General features: G+C 40.6%; 1 protein-coding gene across 3 annotated transcripts in view; it reads right to left on the bottom strand.

The window, feature by feature from the left end:
- The window catches only part of LOC117755295 (protocadherin-9), a 194752-nt gene that overhangs the window by 123232 nt on the left and 50035 nt on the right, over window positions 1–21485 (bottom strand). For 2 of the 3 annotated variants that reach the window (XM_034574974.1, XM_034574990.1), the window contains exon 3: window positions 14616–14717. The exons of the other annotated variant lie outside the window; for it this stretch is intronic. In XM_034574974.1, the coding sequence (XP_034430865.1) occupies window positions 14616–14717 (102 nt within the window). The remainder of the gene's footprint in view (window positions 1–14615; window positions 14718–21485) is intronic. 3 annotated transcript variants of the gene reach the window in all.

The raw sequence follows: 21485 nt of genomic DNA, 5'->3' as shown, positions 1-21485 counted from the left end.
CAGTGGATTCTCTAATCAGGGCTCATATTTCCTTTGGTTATGGCCTAAAGGACCGTTTCAAAACATTGTTCTTGAAATAGGTCATTCAGGCTGAAAGGGCTTCTTTATTATATTCAAGGATTACCAAGTAGGGGGATTCACTAAATTTCAATACTAAACTAGGTCATGACAACATACACTAGGATTAGAGAAATCCATATGAAATACACATGATTATCTTATGACATTTTCATCTGTATTGAAATGATCATCTTCATTCGGAGGCTTTCATACTTCCAATTTACTGTACAATCAGAAGTCAAAGACAATTGGTTTGGTTTACAGGCTTCGGAGACAATAATGAAACAATCTATATTTCCCAGCGCTTTAGGCCTCCGCGTTATCTTGTTACCTGAAATCTTTGGTTTATTTATGTAATAGAATGTCGGTATTGTGAGAACTCAACCTCAGAAATCCCCTGACTGTATTGTAGTTTTCGCTGCGCTCCCAGAAACAGCTGTAATTTAAAAAGAAGAACAAATTCAAACTCAGCATGAGGCACGTTTTTTTTTTATCCATTAACTAAGTATTGTTTTACTGGAAGAAATAAATACATCAATAATTTTGTGAACGATAACTCTTTCCACCCACACAAGCACATAGCCTGAAGGACAAAAAGCGGGCATGAATCAAAATCCCTGATGTATAATCCTTCAAATAGAAATTCCACTTCAAAGTCTTATTTCATCCATCCAAGACTCACATGCTCGTGTCTGCACCACTACAGCCAGGCCCCTCAGGTACTAGTTTTAGGGTCAATGTGCTGATAAAACCAGCTAATGATGCCTTCAAAGACCACTAGGTCTATAGAGGCTGACCACAGGAGATTCAACTTTTTTATTTCTATATTTATAAATATATATGAACCCATTTATTTATTAATTTAACCTCCCACACCTTAGTTTAATTCTTCCACCCTTTTTCATTTAATATTCATCACTGAACTCTGTTTCGAATTGTGAGCTGATTTTGTTTGGCAGGTCTCGGGAGCCTCTGATCAGTCAAGAATCATCTCAGTTGTGAGCTTGTTTGCGTATGTGGATGCATGTATTAATGTGAATTTGTAAGTGGGAAAGAACTCTGCGAATAAATAGATGTGATTAGGTGCCACAATGACATTCTGCACAAAATACATAAAACACAAGATTAAATCTAATTCCTTTTTTATATCCTCAAATATATTCCTGCCCCACAGGTAAAACACTGATCAGAATCACCACTGCTTTGTAACTCCATTTGTTAAGAGCTGCCCCTGTTAAACACGCAGTCTGCTGTAGAATTCCCGGGCTACGAGAATAACAATAATGTAAACAAGTCCTGGGAATTCCTGACAGTTTCTATCAATGCATCCGATAGCCACAGCCAGGGAAATTAACCCGATCCTTCCGTGGATGTTGTTCAGGGGCATATTTTCTAAGTTAAATTAACTGCTTTTACTTTCCAGAGACGACTGGGGAGAAGTACAATGACTTTCAACAAACACTGTTCACTAGCAAAAACAAGACAAAGGAAGAAATGAGAGTTGGATATAAAGTTGATATACTAAGATGGAAAAGCCTGATAAGTCATTGTTATAAACCCCCTTTTTAATTCTGCAGTAAAAAAAAAAACTGTGCGTGTCTTCATCTTAATGGGATGTGATGAAATGTCATTGGGCAATTCTGTAGAAATAAAATGTACACACTGAAAACAGAAAATTATTGGACCAACTTTAAAAAGAAAAATAATGAAATTGGCAACACACAAATTATTAGTATTTTTTTTACAATTAAAGTGAGAAATTGTGTTACTGTTCAACGAAATTGTGTTACTGTTCAACGTTCAATAAACTTAAAGAACTTGTGTGTTACCGACTGAAGCACTTTGCATATAATTGGTAAAAGGTGTGAAATCTTACCACAGACAATGTACACATTACTTTTAGAAGCATATTTAAAGAAGACTCCGAATGACCTAATTGATGTTATACAATAGGTGATATAAGCTCAGAGATGCATTTAGTAAAGAGTTAATGCACCAGGGTGTAATGTGAAATGTGAAATTGGTGAGTTAATGTTGTATCTATAAGCCCATAATACCCACAATTTCCTCCTCTATCATAAAGGCAACAGAAGAAGACAACAATTCTGTGGTCAACTAATAATCAGCCATCATTTCTGTGGTCAACTACTAAAATGAATAAAATATACGTGGTCAAGTCTCATATTTCAGCCTGATGGTTCTGCTAAACGGCTGATTGCTTCAATCCAAGGATTAATTTCAAAACCCATTATTGTATTTATTAGACGCATTTCAGTGCTTGTGATTGTTTCATCTCAAGCTGTGGAATGCACCAGAATAACAGGGCTTGGCCGTCACGTGCACACCTCTTACAGTTAAGGATTCGTAACTCACAGTTTCACAGATAATAAAGTTTACTATTAAGTGCGGGACGAAGCTAATGGGTCTGTCAAATTATAGCATGACTGCATTAATAAGAAATGTTATACATGCAACACTTTAGTCACAATGAGGGACCGTCAACTCTACTTTTGCTTACTGTAATTAGTATCTCTACAAAAAAATGTCCTTTTAAACAGGCAATCTGCACTAGTATATAAATATATAATATATTCTCCATAAGCACAAGTATTTATAAACATGAGAGCTAGAAAAGAAACCTATATTTATTTATTTACTGATTTAAAGTACAACCGTTGTTGCTCCACAGTGTCAGGAGTTAACAGAACCAACAAACGGTCCTGGCCCACTGAGATAGGTCAGACATCAGAGATGCCTCCAACGCTCTCTGGACACATTCCAACACGTCGACAGCTCTGCCGGCTTCGTGCAGATATGTTGAACATACCAAGACATGTTGTCAGCATCAACACTTGATCTGCACCAGTTCTCAGGACTGGGCAGCGCATCAAAAGCTGCAGCAGCATGTGGGGCGCATGAGGCTGAATTTTGTCACTGGAAAGTCTTTGATGATGATGACACTTGGGAAACATTAATGAAGATTAGATGACTTGTCACACTGACAAAAGAAAATGGCTCATGATGACGAGTTCAACAACGTTAGGTTGTCAAATTCAATTCATGTTTGAGGTCTGTTTTTGTAAATAAGAAGACATTATTATTATTATTATTACTATGACAATTTTTTCTATTTCTACATTTTAACTTAAGTTAAGTACAAGAACAACACCTTAATGTGTCTATGGCCAAAACACTAGACCTCTTTCAGAAAAGTTGGGGGTTAACATGATTTTAACAATCTTCAAGCGCTCAGGTGCACAAAGACCTTTCAAAATCCACCTGAACATCTCAGAAATGACATGTGATCAAAATAAAAATAGATACGTTGTTTTTCTCCTTAGCTCCTGCAAAGTTGACATGCCGGAGACTGATGTTTTTCACCGAGCAGTGCGAGTTGACAGTGCGGCTCTCTGAACCAATTTACGTCACTTAATAAATAAAAAAAATAAAAAAAATGTTGTCTGGGCGTCAGTGTCACAACTTATTTGGTTAGAGCGCGTAACTCTAACACCGATGAACAACAAGAGCTGCCGCAACAGCGAGAGCGGGATGTTCTTCCAATTCTGTTATTTCACAGTTGATGTTTTCTTCTTATGCTTACTCCGTTTCTGATGATGATTTCCCATTATAAATTTCCCAGTACTGTATTTCCCAAGGTGCACAGCATGTGGCTGCTGCTGAGTGACAGGCAGTTTAAAGCTGCTAATGTCGGTGACAATGGAAAATCATTTGAGCAGCTGAGGGGATGACTGTTTGGCCCCTAAGAAGAGGTTAACTGATCACAGTTGGAGTAAAACATTCACCAGAGAGATAGTGTGCTTGTGTTTTCCAAACGCATTAAATCATTCTGCTTGTGTGTGTCTCTATCCATCTATCCATCTATCTATCTATCTATCTATCTATCTATACTTATCTCAATCAGTTCCACAGATTTTACATTTTTAAATAAATCTCGGTATGTATGTGCTAATGCCCAAACCCTAACCCTAACCCTAACATGCCACCAAGTCCTGCATATCTTCCTATGAGTAGTGTTTTTGCTTTTCCCACTGTATTTCACTGCTGGGCACTTTGTTGTGCCCCCCCCTTGCATTTAGATGGTTAAAAAAACAATGAGCAAAGGTGGAAAATTAGGTTGAACACACATATTTCCCAGGAGAGGACCCTCCGATTCTCCATTTCTTGTTTCCACAGCTCCAATTAACAGCTTTGGTACCAATTAGTAAAATCAAACCTTCCCTGACAGAAAACCCATGGGGTTATGTGTGTCAAGAACCAGGGCTCGGGCTAAAAAAAAAAGTTAGCAAAATAAACCAGGATCTCAGTGGGGAATAATTGGGGCAATGAGGTTAAATGTCTCTGTTCTGTGTTTTTAATTCCCCTATGTCCGTTTGCTTTTCCATATCCAGTTCTATGTTTTTTCCATATCCATTTCCAAGTGCCAAAACTGGCAGAACTAAATCATTTCAAGGTACAGCTCAGTCAATGTTTTCTTCACTTATTTACACCCTGCTCTCCTGCACTTATTGATGCTTTTAAATGCTTTTCTGACACTTTCCTATAAAAGAAACGTGAGTGGCGTTTTTTTTCTCACTCACACTACATCTTCCACATTCTCCCTCAGATTCATCTCCTCTTAAGCCTCCTCTTAGGATAATGAGGTGTATAGCTTCGGATATGGCAGGAGTATCAATCTGAACCGCACAGACAACCTGCAGGCCTTGCCCAGAGCCAACATGTTTATTAGAATGCCAAGGATAACAAATGACTGAACATGCTTCCCTCTTTAATAACCCTGTACACCTACAAGATAACAATAACAGAGATGCCACACTGAGTGCTCCTTAATTCAATTAAAAAAGCATGCACAATAAGCGTGCTGTGTAAAAAGAAGTCCTTGAGGCAGAGATAAACTTCACAGCTGAGCGTCTCCGTGAGAGCAGCCAGATGGACATTTTATGGGAATATTTGGCTTAAAGGGGAGGCAGATTCCCTATTGGTAAATAGTTCAATGCCCACTTCCTAACAAGGGAGGGATCATCATTAATAGAGTTTAGTTTAACACGTACCTTTGCTGTAAATGGATTACGTACCTGGCTCCGATCAAATGTCGTATTATATTTCTGAATAATTGATGACAATGGTTTATTCTTCAGGCTTTTTTTTTTTTTTTTACACAACTCATGATACTGTATTTCCTTTACGTTATGAAGGAGTCTTTTAGAAACATATGTTAAACGTTTTTTATGTGGACTAATACATCCATGTTTGAGCTTTAATTTATAAATTAACTTCATGATTTGAATATGATATTTGCACAATACAAAAAAAGGAGTAAGGAAGCATTTCCCCATTTGCCTCCCCATTGATGAGGCTTGATTATATAGTTTAAGATGAAAATAGTGTCCGCGGGTGGGAAACAGAATTTGACCCATGTCAGCTGCTGCTTGTTGTGACCATTCATCCACATCCATCTTCCCCTGCCTACAGGCTTAGATCACACTACTGTGTTTGCAGTTGTTTGAACAATTGAACACTTATGCTTTCCATGGACAGTACTCTACAGACTGTCTGTTCTTTAGAGTAACTGCCCACCGAGAGGGATTTTGAGACACTGACCTCTGACATGAAATAACAGGAAAATACTTTTTTTCCCCTTTAGACATAACTTGATTCATCAACAAAATCCCTCCGTGTTATTACCTGCTCTGAAGCAAAGAATTCACACTGCACGGAGAGTGAGGGAAGCCTTCAGGCGAAGAGCGGCGTGTGGGGGGGGGGCGCAGGATGTGACAAGAAGCATGACTTCCCATTTTCAATAACAACAAAGGTGTTGGTGACGTAAATACAGGAAATTATAGATTAAATATACAACAATCAGCCACAGCATTAAAACCACCTGCCTAATATTATGTATGTCGCACTTGTGCTGCCGAAACAGCTCTAATCCATCAGGGCATGGACTTGATAAGACATCAGAAAGTGTCCTGTGGTGCTAAGACCAGGAAATCAGCATCATACATGTTAGTTCCTGTATGTTGTGAGGTGGGGTCTCAATTAATTAAACATAAATTTCCAACATATCCCACAGATGCTCTATTGGATTGAGATCCAGAGAATTTAAAAGGCCAGGACAACACCAGGAACTCTCACAATATATCCTGCTGCAAGACCCCAGGGAATAACCGTGCCATGAAGGGATGTACTTGTTCTGTAACCATGTTTAGTTAGGTGGTACACCACAAAGAAAGAAAACACATGAATGCTAGACTGCAAGGTTTTCCTACAAAAAAATGTGGCCCAAAGCATCAAACTGCTAAAGTCTTCTTCCCACAGTGCATCTCTTCTCTGGGTAAACGACGCGTACGGCCTTTCCACATGATGTTAAAGAAAACGCTATTCATAAGAACAGATCACCTCCTGACATCGCTCCATTCTCCAGCTCTGATTGTGGGCACTTTTCAGTGGTGGACAGAGGTGAGCACAGGTACACTGACTGGTCAGCAAGCCTCAATGCCCAATATGTTTTGACAGCTTTCTATCATCATCAACAAAAAGCTTTTGTGTAATTTGTGCAGCAGTTGCTGTATAGGATTGTACCATATGGTCTTCACCCCCCCCAAGTGCATTATTGAGTCTCTGGCTCCTCCAGCTGCCTTTTGTTGGACCACTTTCGATAGGTACTAACCACCGCGTACTGGGAGCACCACGCAAGACCTGCCATTTTGGAGATGCTCTGATCCAGGCGTCAAGCCACCACAATCTGGCTCATGTCAAAGTTCCTCGCGGGTGCTTCCACTCGCTGCCTAGCACTGAGACCAAATAATCGATGTTATCCACTTGACCTGTCAGGGGTTTTAATGCTCGGGCTGATAGGTGTAGAAATGCACCATGCCCCTTAATGCTGCCAAAGCATTAAGATGTAGAGAAGCAGCAATGTACTAAAAACAAAACAGCTGCTGCTCGGCTCACTTCAAGATGCATGAACCGCACTAACGCTTGCCAGTTGCAAACAGGCTACATATTCCTAAATGAATTGGCTGAGCCACAGAGGGTAAAACAAGTCTGGAGCTGTTGTGAGGTAAAGGTCACTGATAATTAGGACACTAATTAATATGTGACCCAGCTGTCTGGCTGACCCACTGTCTACCTGCAACGTGTTAATCACTCTAAGTATTATCTCTTTGTCATACACACACACACACACACACACACACACACACACACACATATGGAGGAGAGTAGAAAGGGCAGAGGGGGGGCCACATTTTTCTTCGATGCAATACAGTGCAAACAAAGACATTATGCAATTTCTGGATTTCTTTCCACACATTTGCGCGTCTGTGTCCGCTGATCTCTCACCCTGTTGTATTCAGAGAAGCGTATCCCTGTCCAAGAACCTGGCCCTCTCACTAATGTACCTCCTTGTCAGAGACAAAGGAGTTTTAAGACTGGAGGATTTGGCAGGCTCTACCACTTTCAGGCAATATTTCAACCCATCCATCTAGCTGGGATAATAGAGTGTCCTTGCCTTTCAACGCCTGGAGGAGTGACCAGTTATCACAAGCCACCAGCTCCAATGTTAATAAAACAGGGGATGGGAGGAATCGTGTCGGGGAGGAGAATAAAAAGAAAGAAGGATGGAGAGACGGGTAGAGGAGAAGAGGACGCATGTTATTTTGACAGACGCCTCGCTAAGGTGAGGTTGATCGCAATCGGCGGGCAGTTACAGAGCTGGCAGGAGCTCTCTTTTGACATCTTAGCTTTGGTTTCTATGAAGATAAATTTAGCCCCATCAGATCTCTCGTCAGGCCGCGGGGAGGGGAGGAGAACGGTGCGAGAGGGGAGATGAGAAGAATTGAAGTGGAGAGGTGGGGCATGTAGTGTTAGGCTGATCTAGCTAATGGCCAAACTGACCTTCAGAGAAAGTCGAACAGTAAGAAGAGTAAGTAGTGTGTCATACAAAGTCACTGCAGCTTAATCCAGGTGGCTGCGTTTACTCCTGACTCTACAACCGCCTTGTGATTTAAGGGAGGTAACAAGGGTTCCACTTTAGGTAGAAAAGATGGGTATACTGAAGTATAGCCTTCTTTTTAAACTATACCATTTGAATTTTAAAGTAATGGCTACACAATTTAGTTTGGACATTTATGTAAGCTTTTGTTTTACTCACCACATACTTTGCAACAAAATATTTCCCTAAAAAGGTCCAAACAACAAAGCTTAAGAACACAACCATCAAACCAAGATTGGCTCAAGCACAGTACAAACATCTATGAATTTAACACCAGGCATCTGTCTCCAGTAACAGCCACACACAGCATTAATCTGTCACGAGCAAGTGACAGAGTGCGGATGAATAAGCCCTCATGGGTTTCATTGATTGCTCTGTATGTTTTGAACACAAAGAATCATCCATGTAATATTAGAGGCGTCACAGACGATAGAGGCAAAGATGAGAATTAAAATCAATGAAAAGGGAAGTGCTGTTTCACGTGTGATTTGCATTGCAGGAGAAACTACAAATGCCATCTACTTTTGAGACGGCGCGTATTATTGCTGAATATAAACAAATTTAGCTTTCCCACGGTATTTCATTTAGCATAATTTCAATTCTTTTAGCCAGCTTGCACCTCACCATAACATTACTGTGGCGTTTTTCATCATGAATAGTGCATCGAGTACTGGAAAAGCTGACTAAAGCATAGAAATGTATGGAGGCAATATCATTTGGAATTTTAGAAAAGAGCAGAACAGGTTTCATATAAAGTAATATTGCTTGAGGCCTTTCCTCGTCTCTCTGGTTTTATCACATTTACCACTCAATAGTCCGTGGAGCATTTCTCTGCTCGACCTGATTGAGACATAGTCTCAGGCAAACACTCACAATGACAACTGCACCTCTCTCAGGATCGCTGCTGAATATCTCCTAAAGTTTCCCTGTCAAAAGAGTCTGTAAAACATGCAGCAGTTTCCAAACCTGAACAGAAAGAGGACTTGTTGTGGAAAATAACAGTTCCGTTCAAAGACTACCACGGTCTAGAAGGGGGATTTTTTTTTTTCTACTGGATTTACAGAAGTGTATTCACGCTGTTTAACAGAGGTGTGTTGCTGTGAGGCGTTATTCAGAGTTATGGCTCGGGGAGAGTTCTTGGGATTAGTAAAGAAATTCAAAGGAAATATTGTGTGACAGAGACACAGCAGTAAATACATAAGAGGCAGGTGATAATCTGTTTTCCTAGATTTAGTCATTTTATTGTAGCGTTTCAAAATGATATTGATTAGTTTTTTTTCTTTCTAACTTGCTCGTTGCAGGAACTGTCGGGGTTTCTCTCTGCAATATTGTCAGGTCTCGACCTTAAGGCGCCACGGGACAATGTGTGATGTAATCTGGCACTGTACAAATAACTTGAACCAAACCGAATTACATCAGACAAATAATATGACCCTTGAAAAGACTGATGACAAAACCAAAAGGCTGTAAACACCGGTGACAAAGTATGCAAAGCCAAACACATTTAAAGTATATTAAAAAGTACCAGCGTGTATTAGCATTTGCAGCAGCAGCAGTTTCTAACATCATGATATTAGTATCTGAAGTGAACACTTCACAGTTTTACCTTAATGGCCACATTGAGCCAAAACGGTCAATTTTATTTTTGTGAGTGGAATAGAGGAAGGAAACTTGATGATCTCCCATTTCCTGGAAATTGACAGTAGCAGAAGAATACAAGAAGTGCAAGCTAACACATTGTATCCCAGGAAACCCATTGAGGTTATTATTGTAGTATTACTGGCTATTGTATTTCCAAACCCCGTAATGCCTCCTCTCTCATCTCAGCCCGCGCCCAAATATGATTTAGCACTCCATCACAGTCTCTCTGAAAAGTCCAAATACTGTCAACATTAATAGCTCCAAGTGTCTGTACCATTTTGCTAATGTGATTTCCAGGCTTGGTCAATAAGTACATTTCAGAGAGTAATACGTTTATCCTGCGTGTAAACCTCGTAACCGTATTTGTCATTGGCTCATTTTCAGCCTCCACGGTGACACCTACAGGGATTGTTTCTGACAACACGCCTAATGTCACCTTGATGCAGTGGAGGCTCACAAAACCGCTGCGTTACAGGCGCACTGGGTGACGTGTCCCTTTTAAAGGTCACAGTTTTACACAATCCTCCCAAGTTGTATACATTTTATTGGGTATTGTGAATAAAAAAAAAAAAGGGGAAGGACTGCATCACGGTTTATTTTTAGTGGCGTACAGAAAATTCTTGTGGGCATCGTTGATATTTTAATACCTTTGGAAGCTCCAGTGCTGCAGATACTGGTAATAGATACATGTGGCAATGAATATATTGATCCTTGTGTATTTGGGGACCACAGAAAAACTCCCAATAAATCAATATGAAGTCCACATGGAATCTATTCTGGATAATGCATTTCTCCTGCTCCTGCAACACCACGACACAGTTTGTTAAACAGGTGTGACCTGTTTACGGACTTAAGATACTTAAGCCTCCCTCCCTCCCATTTCTATTTCTAGAAAAAAATTACTTATTCCTTGTTTCAAGTGTGTGTCTGTGTGACCAAGGACGACTCCACACTCCCAGTGATTCACCAACCACTAGACGGAATCATTTCAGCCAGCTGTGCCGTTTCACGTAAGCTGTTGCCATTCTCGCCCAGCCCCCCCCCCCCGCCCTCACAGAACAACAACTCCCTGATGCACTCCGAATGACAGAGGAAAGGAAATTATCGAACACCAATACAATAAAGCTGTCTGGTAACTTAATAGGGCTGCTGAGTAGGGGCACCGTGGCCATCTTGCTTTGAGGCGATAATGAGAGTCATCATTCCCTCCTGGGCTGGAAGAAAGGGGCCTCCTTTGTGGTGATGGTGTGCGAGTGTGAATGCATGTGTGTGTGTGTGTGTGTGTGGGGGAGAGCGCGAGAGAGGGTGTGAGTGTGTGTGTGTGTGCATGTGTGTGTGTTTATCTCTGAGCTTCTTTAGTCCAGTGAGGCCCAATAAGCAAACAACGCAGTGCTTTAACGAAGCCAGTGAGATCTCCCATTGACTACAGCTTGGGAGAGATCTCTGAGACATCCCGTTCATTAAATCAGACTAAAGCCAAAATATTGACATTGGAAGCTTCGGGGAGACACAAAACACAGACTGCTCCATATATCATATCACAGCTCCCTCAGCCATTTGTATGTTTGAGGAATAAGTCTGAGGTTGATAAAAAAAAAAAAGAAGGAAGCTGTCTCTCTGCAAACACCACATCTGGATCTTAACATGAATTCTGACCCAATAACAGAAGCCGTAATGATGTATTTGTACAAGTGACGAGGTGCTGCGTTACCGGCGGACTGGTACTCGCGAGACTCGTTCATCAATCTTCAAACAAAGGGCGATTTTCCTGTTTATTTGCTTTACATCAGTGGTGGCTTTTTTCCATTTGATGAAATCATACTAATTCAGGAGCGCTGCCTACAAGCAGCTTTGTGTTCTTTAAAAAGGGATCCTGAGGGAAACCATCAGAGGTATTTACATGTTGAGTTGCTGCATCTTTAGTTCTTTAATGAGCATCATGATGTATTGTGTAGGACGAGAGAGAGAGAGAGAGAGAGAGAGAGAGTAAGAAAAAAGGAGTCTTGGAACATCAGTTTCTTACTCTCTAGTGTAGATCGGGATGGCAAGGAAGAGGAACATCGTGGTGTGTATCACTATAGGGTCTAAATTCAACATATAAGTATGTACGGAGCATTGTATATAAACATGGACGACAGGACGGCTCCCCAAAAAGTGAAGCCAAAGCACCTTGATTGCCCTCTGGTGGCTGGCTGCAGAATAAAATCATAAACCGTGCCTCCTCCATGTTAGCAAATGGGACACGGGCCAAACTGAAAAAATCTAAACACAAGGATGGTTTCTATCTTTCATTTTAGGTAGTTCATCACACCGAAGTATGTTCAAGGGTTTAAAGTATTTTGGTAGGGTTGATTTTAATTAGTTCTTTTAGGCTATGAAAATGCAACAGCTGACAGCTGACCCATGATTGGTCAAGCGCATGTGGCTGCCTTTCTGGCTAGGGGGAGGAAGTGGACATGAGTCTTTTGTCTATTGTCTATGGTTGGAAGCTGCATATATTAGTGTGTATGGTGTGGAGGGACAAGCAGAAGTCAAAAAGCATCATGTGCTTGCAAATGTATTAAGGGAGGGGGGGTGATGTAATCAAGCATGGCGGGCCAATTCAAAGGAAGCTGCTCACATAGCACATCAACAGAAATAAGTTTCTGATGTCTTTCTGCTCCAATAATGCACATACACTGTTTTCTTTGTCTCAAACTGAGTCAAGCTCACACAGGAATGACACAGAAATAACAGCTTGGTACAGCTCTCAGTGAGTTTTACGATGATATAGGGCTCTCGTGTCATTCTCAGGGATTCATTTAATAGTTTACCTGTTGTGATGACTGTAGCCTCTTTAATTTAGTACATAACACAGCACAGGGAATCCGATCCCAGCCCACGGGAGTTTGGGTAAGGGGGACTTGGCTTCCCTGTGTTTACGCCGTGTCTATATCCCTGTCTTGTTTGCTTTCCCCATTTGCTGATTGTGAACCCAAGGGTGCACAACAGGTGTTACATTTTTAATGCAATGAAAACTGAGACCGCTATTAGGGATAGAGGATAATTTGTAAAAACAAAAAGTTCTAAAACTGTTGTCTCTCCTTTAGTGTAAATACTGTGAGCTATGTTACAGTATATTTACATTTTTATGCTGCAATTAATGAGTGTGGTTCAGCGCATTTTGGGTTTATCAGTTCTGCCACAATCACTCAGCTGTAGTTCACACAATAACAACTTATGGGCAATGATATAAATATGCTTGGAATGAGTACAGACAAAAACACACCATGCAAATAATGCAATTATGAAGAATGGATACACAGATTGAAAATTAAATATCTTCTGACAGAAAGATAGTGTTAGTAGATTGGTGTTTGGTAGGTGTGGGTTGATTAATGCTGCACGCTATGTTTGCATTACTCTAGTTAACGTGCGTTAATCAAGTTGGTCGTCAGAGGCCACTGAGCTGAGTCCCAGAATGCACGCAGCACGCTCTGATGCAGCCTGATGCGGAGGGTCCACCGGCCCGCCACGACAAATCCTACTTAGTTTATAAATGCAGAACCACCGTGTGTAAACACTGTCCAGATCGCCCACTATGACACATGCTTATAGTCTTTATAAGTGGTTCAACATTTCTCAGCTCTGTACTCAGTGATCGCTATTACTGTTGAACAGACATTCAGCACAAATATAAACAATATATACGAACCGGCCAAGGCGAGACACTGGACGACATGAGCAGAGAACGAACAGAACAGAAACCTAACTACAAGCTATAAAAAAGCAATAAAATTGAAACTCTGCATCCCTCACGCTAGGTTAATTACATGAATAACTTCAACTAACCTAATTAGTGGAAACATTCAGTGGTCTTCCGGCTAACTAGCCGATACTAAGGAAAGATCCAGCACATAGACGGCCCCATTACACAGCTGACTTACCGTTACATTTCCTTTTAATTATCCTCAATTGTCTGCCACCATGAACCAAGTATACAGCTGTGAAATGATTCTAGGTACAGTATGTTGTATGCTGTTTCAGATTGGTTAAGATTGGTACCAACCTTTTATGAGTTGAAAGAAGCAGTGAGTGAACTTAGATGTGTAATACATTAATCAGCCATAACATTAAAACTATAGTCACCTGTTTTATTGTTAAGGCTGATCTGGATAGATAGATAGATAGATAGATAGATAGACAGATAGATAGATAGATAGATAGATAGATAGACAGATAGATAGATAGATAGATAGATAGATAGATAGATAGATAGATAGATAATACTCTCCCATCACCACTGCCGTATACACATGATGAGTAAGGAGTTTACAGACAACAAATTGTGGTTTACAATGGAGGCAGAATATATCGAGACTCCCAGTTTACAAGAAAGCCTCCCCATGTTGATATAGTGCAGTTTATAACAGAGAGTAAGAAAAACTGACATCATTAACATTCGCCAGTATGCAAGCGCAGCAACACAAGCAAACCTCCTCCAACCCCCAGATGACTATCAAGCGCTGTGTTTCCTAAGCATGGAGGTAATGAGACAAATACTTATTACTCAAGTAAAAATGGCATGAATATTAGCATCGCATTAGGCCTTGAGTTTAATGATGTTGTAAGTACAATATGTCACAGTAACTAAGAGGCAAAAATACTTAAACATTGTATGGGGAGGGAGAAAAATGTGAAGACAGCAGAGTGTGTGTGGGTGCAGCCTCACACGGGAGCATGCATGAGCATGGATGGAGTCATGAATGAGGAAATCATAATGAATCTAACAGTTCATAACTGAGCTTAACATGCCATTGCGGGGAATGCTGAACATAATTTGAGGTTATTAAAAAGAATGACTCGTGATAAGTGAATCTATGGTGATTATTCAGTGAGAAACGGGACCGGTGGTACTCACTAAAGGGGTGCAAGGGGTCCAGTACTCAGGGTTCAGCTCAGCTCGTGGACGAAGGTCCAGATACTCAGGGTTCAGTTCAGTTCGGGCACGAGTTAATGTTCCCTTCGAGGAGAAGTTGGGAAAAAATTCAGTTAGAATCGCCTGCTTAGCTTTGGTTGGTTTGTCCTTTATACAAATAGTTATGGACGGAAACTGATTAGTTCACAGAGCCCACAAACCCCAAAAATGTTTCACTCCACTGCCAAGAAAATTACACACAATGGGAAATCCAATTCATCATTTGTGTCAGAATAATTTTCGATATAGCATGATTCTAGTGTGTTCTCTTTTGATAATGTCAAGATAAAACAACTGCAATCCATTTTATTTATATAGCACCAGATCATAGCAGTTATCTCACAGCATTTGTCACGTAGGGCAGATCTAGACCATATAGTCTTCACAGTATTATTAGACCCAACATTCAGTTTGAGCAAGCACATGGTGACAGTAGAGAGGAAAACTCTTTCTAACAGGTAGAAACCTGGAGCTGAACAGAAGTGGGCGTCCATCTGCCTCGATCGGTAATAAAGATATACCATTAGCTAGAAATCATTAACTAAGACTATTCACTGTAGAGCAATTAAAAATGTCAATTAAACATTCCACAATGAATTTTCAACAAGAATGCATATACATTTAAGAGCAGATTATATTCAGAACGATGTTGGAATCCAGTTTTCCACTCCTTATGGCCTAAATGACAGGCCAGGGGAATGGGCTGAATCTGCCGGGCCCCATGAGGTCTATGATGTATACTGTAATTATCTGCTGATTCTGAAAATGGCTGTGTGTAATGAGGCTACGCTGCATGAAGCCCCAGGCATAAATCACTGTCTTTAACTGACTTCCAGATGACCAACAACAACACAGAGCGGAAACAGGGGGGGGGAAGGAGGGAGTGGGTTATCTGGGCTGCAGCGCTATAGAATGCAACTTGTGTTTGTTATCAGCAAAGGCCATATTGATGGCCAGACCTGCTTACTTAAGACATTTCTCTGTCTCCCAAAAATAGTCGACTCACGTGCATTTATTCTTTTTTTTTTCTTTTCGTCTGTTTACAATTTGGCCACGAATGTATTAACTGCATGCGGCTTTATTTAGCAATACCGAGGGATTTGAAGATTGTCTGCTGTCATTGGCTTGAAACAGTTTCCCTCGTCTCTCACACACATGCAGATAAACAAGAAAACAGCAACAACGTCACACAACACACACACACACACACACATTCTTTGAATATAAAGTCAGAGAAGTTTTCAATTTACATACATTCTCATTCAACAATGACTTACGCATATATACATATATAGGAGTATCGTGGCCCATGCACAGATTTGTGTTGAAAGTAATATACTGTACAATTCTAGCAGATTGGACAGAATGGCCTCTTAACAATTAACTCCACAGAATATTAATGGAATTAATAATTTCATCAGCGAATATTAACAACAAAAAGTCACAACTGGAGCCCATCTTTAGATTTCAGTGTGCAGTTACAGCCTGAATTATTTCTGGTTACCCAAGGTACCGCATCTGAATTGAGGAGAAAGCAAAGTTGTTCTTAAAATGTGAGGATCGTTCCTTAAGTGTACAGTTCTAATGGGACACATCACACCACAAGCTACAGTTTCTTTTGTTGATGAAAGGGCACGACAGACATAATCACAGCATGTTCAAAATGATCGAAGCCGGTTGAAGATTAACCAGAGAATCAATACAACATTTTGTGAGTGCAAAGTCAAAAGTGTCAAACACAAACAAACAGAGCCACAGTTATTGACTAATGTGTGTCTTAGCCAGCAGCAGATATTTTCCTCATTAAAAATTACCCCCCTTTTTCTGTAAAAAGTGCAAATGAAAGATGCATTTTAATTTGCAATATTATTCTTAAATATGAACATGACGCGCTGGTTAGCAAACAAACACGATGACATTATAGTGACTAATGTCATTAAAGAACCTGTACACAGATATGCCTCAAACCTGCAGTACTTTACTATAAAACTACAGCATGTAGATATATCCTGTAGTGTGGCTCTGGTGAAGTTGTACCTTGAAGTCGTTTACAAGTGAGTGTAGTATACAGCCTATGTATTTGTAATGTAATAACATTATGGCCTCAACATTTACTGACGTAGAGTTTATCCAACATCCTGTCATTACCCTTAAAAATTGCTGAATTAGGGAAATTAAGAAATGTTTTGAAATACCAGAACATTTTCTAAGAAAGAAAAATGTTGATTTGTAGATTCTCTGGCTTCAACAGTCTGATGCAATGAAACATTCACATTTACTCATCCATGTATTTGTAAACAATGTATAACAATGTTTATATTGAAAATGTAGCTGTTATAATGTGTTTTAAAAGTAAATTAACGTGTTAAAATCAACATTGCACTCCTAAAATGTGTGAAGACCATTTAAACATGAAACCTTTCTCAAGTTTCCCACACAGATTGCAGAAAGATGAGGAAAATATCTCATTGCGCATAATACATTCCACTTGTCTGTCTAATTAATAGCAGTCCTTCTCCATAAACTGCTCAGAATGTGAGATCATTTATTAGTATCTAGCCATTTATCACCAGTGTGAAAAGTGACAGAGAGAGGGAAGTGAAAGTTGGCACATTATAATTGATCATTTTTCACTCCGCGATGTCAGAGTCACGGTTGTAAATACTCGGTTGCGGCATGTGATACTGTCAACACTGACAACAGAAATCAGGTGCATGAATGAAACAAGATATTGAGAGTGATCGAGCGCTGGCGGTGACGTGAGGTTTTCATACAGGGACCAACGTTTTGGATCGAAACTTCGCCGCAACAGATAAACAGATCGAGCTATGGAGGCATCGAGGAGCCATGTTCTCTCTGATCCAGCACTCGTGGTGCAGTTTGATGGTGCACACGTGTTTCTTCTTCATTTACCTGGAAATGAGAATTAATTTAATATTTGGACGTCTTAATTTTTACTGTCAGATGAGGTGTAATGTTCCGTCCGCTGGGTTTACAGTAGGTGATTTGGTCTGTTTCGGAGAAAATTGATTCAAGGTAATTGAACCAGTTGAGAGGCTGAAGAGACTGAAGGTGGCATGACTAATGGAGAGTCCCACACTGAAACTCCAGTGATTTGCAGTGTTGTGGGGGTGGTTGCGTTACAAATGGATGCCAAAATGAGACAGAAATTAAACCAGAAGTGCATAATAATGAAGAGCCTATGCTCACTGACTCTTGGCCGTTCTGTGGCTCGAGGCATGTTGCACAACCACTCGGCCGTGGAGAAGACTTGAGGAATATATTTTATTTGATGTGGGTGGGACTGGCAACCCCCACATTTCCAGTTACATCCCAACAGTCTGGACCTCCCAAGAAGAAACTGATCTCTTTGTGTCCGAGATGCAGCATCATGACGAGGAAATATATGGCGTGTTAAAATTGCACGGGAGGACGTACAGATGTTTTGTCATTCTCCAGAGAAACCACTGCTCAATTCAAGAACAGGTTGAATGATATTAGAGCCTCTCTGGACCGGTGGTGGACAGCAGGGGGAGTTTTACAGCAGGAAGGGGCATCCAACAGTCACTCCCTGATATCGTCAGAGGGTGCCGACACATCAAGCGTTCTCATTTCACACATCCCGGTGCACAATCTTTCCTGGATGACATGATCATTCACACAATAAACACTTACAATTTTCAAATGAAAGATGTTACTTTCCCCTGCTAGATAGAATGGCTAACACCCAAAAATGAATTCAAATTAACTCCCCATTTTTTGGATAGAATGGGTTTTATGCGATTGGCTGAGCAATACAAGCTCAAATCTATCAGAAAAACATCTAAAATGTCTATACCTGTATCTGTGCAGGGTAAGTGGGGGTTTGGAAAACCATTCCAGGATGCACTGGGCAAGAGACAGCACACACTGGGAAGGCTGCCATTCCAGGGGAAAGCACAAACCAACAATGTTTACGGCCAAGAGTTTGCAGTTTACTATAACTGCAGGTGATTAATTTGATGGAGCACGTGAAATGTTAAAAATTCAAATGAAGTATTTGATCTGTCTCCTGTAGCTAAGGAAGTTGTTCTCACTGTAGCTGCTTTGGATGAAATATGCAAATGTAAGTGTGTAATTTGTAGTTGTATGGTTTTCAATGGTTCAGTAGCGGTTCATATTTAAAGCTTACCTTTACCACGAACCACTTGTATTGTTTTTAATTATGCTAATATGGTGCAGAGAAGTCAACGCACTTCAACTTCAACACAACACAACACAACCAAATGGACAAGTGTATCTCTCACAACACAAATAAATGCAGAAAGGACGAAAAGTGTTTCTATGGGACAAAAGACGCAGTAAGAATAAAACTAGGTTAACAGACGATATCTGTAATAATATCTGACATGTGTGATCATTTTCCAGCACCGCTGACCAGAAGCCGACTTCAGTAAAAGTTACGAAGCATTGTCAACAAGTCCAGGCTGGGTTCATGTTTGTATGTGCTACTTACAACATGTCTCTGTATTATCATGAGGATGTCGAAGTAGTTTTCTTAATTTGCATGTTTCATATTGTCTAATTGGATGAGTTTTCTCCAGTTGCCCTGCGTTGACCTGTAGACTCGTGACCTTTGTGACCAACATGTTAAGGTAGGAACAACAACATTCTGCTGAAGGTCTCTGCAGACTTGTGAAGTTGCCATGCTGAACTCGTCTATAGGCCGTGGGCTGAGAAGATGAGCTTCATTAGGGGGATAAAACACACTTTAATTAGCTTTACCATTGGTCTAGCCCTGCCAAGCCTTCCCAGTCACAGCAGACCTTTAGTTCTGTTTAATTACCTCTGAGATACCACTGTGTGCACTCTTCCCTGACATCACAAGACAGCATTCCTTATTCAACAAGTGTGTGTGTGTGTGTGTGTGTATGTGTGTGTGTGTGTGTGTGTGTGTGTGTGTGTGTGTGTGTGTGTGTGTGCGCAAAAAACAAATAAACATGTTTACCTTGTGACTATGGTGCTGTGAGACTCACGAGGGAAAAAACAATACTTACACTAAATGTACGACTCATTCAGAAGCTCTTTAGGTATCTAAATAAATAATTAACATTTATTTATTTATTGGCTAATTACATGCATGTATCAGCACCATTAGTATTTGAACTTTATCATTTTAACTGTAAAAAAAAAACGTTTTTCTGAGATTGATTAAAGGGTCACTATTAAAAGACTGGAAGCTGGAGTCATGTGACCAGATGATCTACAACATTGAGCATATTTCACTTGTAGTAGTGTTAATAGTTAACACTTACAGCACAGTAAAATCAATCACGGCATCATCTGACTTGCCTCTGGAAATTGCCCAGTATGGGCTGATATATTATGGCAATAATCGCCCTGTGCTGGCACGGCTGTCTGTGCCTTAGCGGCCCGCTGACTTACAGTCGGAGCTGTGTTGATGCAAATGAGCCCATAAAACGGCCCCTGTGAGGGGAATCTCCCTCTGGACATCAGATGGAGATCAACTGAACCGTATTGTCTCTTATTCCCCAATCCAATCCCTCCGTTATACGCAATAATGTGATTAGCATCCGCGACAGCGTTGCCAGTTGTCTGGTCACCTTGTGAGAGTGTATGTGTGTGTGTGTGTGTGTGTCTTCCTGTACTTATATCTTGGTGAGGACCACTTTAAGCATAGACCCGACAGAGTGAGGACATTTTTGTTTGAGGGTAAGACTTGGTTGTAGGGTTAGGGTTAGAATTAGGTTTAGGTTTAGGTTAGGATTGGGGTCAGGGTAAGGCATTTAGTTTAGATGGTTAGGGTTAGGGTAAGGGGCTAGGGAATGTGTTATGTCAATGAATGTCCTCACTAAGATAGAAGTAAAAATATGAGTGTGTGTGTGTGTGCGTCTTGTAGACACCTACTGTAGCAGAGGTAGTACAGAGTAGTACAGAGATGCTTGTACATTGGCAGATGTGTATCTGTCTGTGGATGGATATTGTTGCTGTGACTTTGACAGATATACAGTCACCAAACCTGACAGGTGTAAAGCAGAGATCAAAATGAATGCCGAGTTGGAAGATGGCTGTTGTCCTCCTCGTGGGCCAGAACGTGGTGCCTGTCACCGTGTTGACGAGCATCGCTGCTCTAGTTTAGTGTTATTTTTTAAGCTGGTTTGATTTGCCGGGACTCCACCGCTGAACAATAAAATGAATGCCCAGCAGTGGCGGGGCGATGCTGTTTGGATGCAAAGAAAGGCAAAGTGCGCAATGCAAAGAAAAATTAACCGAAATTAAAATTAACTGAAGGGAAGGAAATTGGTTATGATTAGAAAACGAGAGCGCACAAGAGTGTGCTACTAACTTATTTATACTAAGCTGTTGAGATGGCTGGAACGAGAAAATCTGTGATTATCATTCTTTGATTTGCAAAGCCGCGCGGTGATTGGCCGTTCCTTTGGTGGCGGCGTTAAACTTTATGTTTATAGGTCCCAGTGTTAAGCCCATTTCCACGCTCCCCATTCCGCACACTAAGTATTGACATTCCATTTAAGTTGACGACAGTGAGGAGGTTTTTTTTTTATGACAGAAATGTAATGGAAGTGCATGCAGTGGCATTGCAGTAAAAAACATCACACAATTACAAGGACATCTTTTGCATAGTTGCCGAGTCGAGAGGATATGCAGGATGTACCTCTGCTTTGATCAGAGAGAAGCGGGGGAGAGGGATTCATCTCAGCCCTTTAGCCCTCTGCTGTATTAAAACACATACAAAAACAGACTTTTTCCTCCTATAATGAAAAAGACCCCAGTGTGTACGTGTGTTTGTTT

Source organism: Hippoglossus hippoglossus, chromosome 3 (genome assembly GCF_009819705.1).
Source record: "Hippoglossus hippoglossus isolate fHipHip1 chromosome 3, fHipHip1.pri, whole genome shotgun sequence".
In the NCBI taxonomy this organism is placed as follows: Eukaryota; Metazoa; Chordata; class Actinopteri; order Pleuronectiformes; family Pleuronectidae; genus Hippoglossus; species Hippoglossus hippoglossus.
This window is presented reverse-complemented; position numbering and strand designations above follow the sequence as displayed.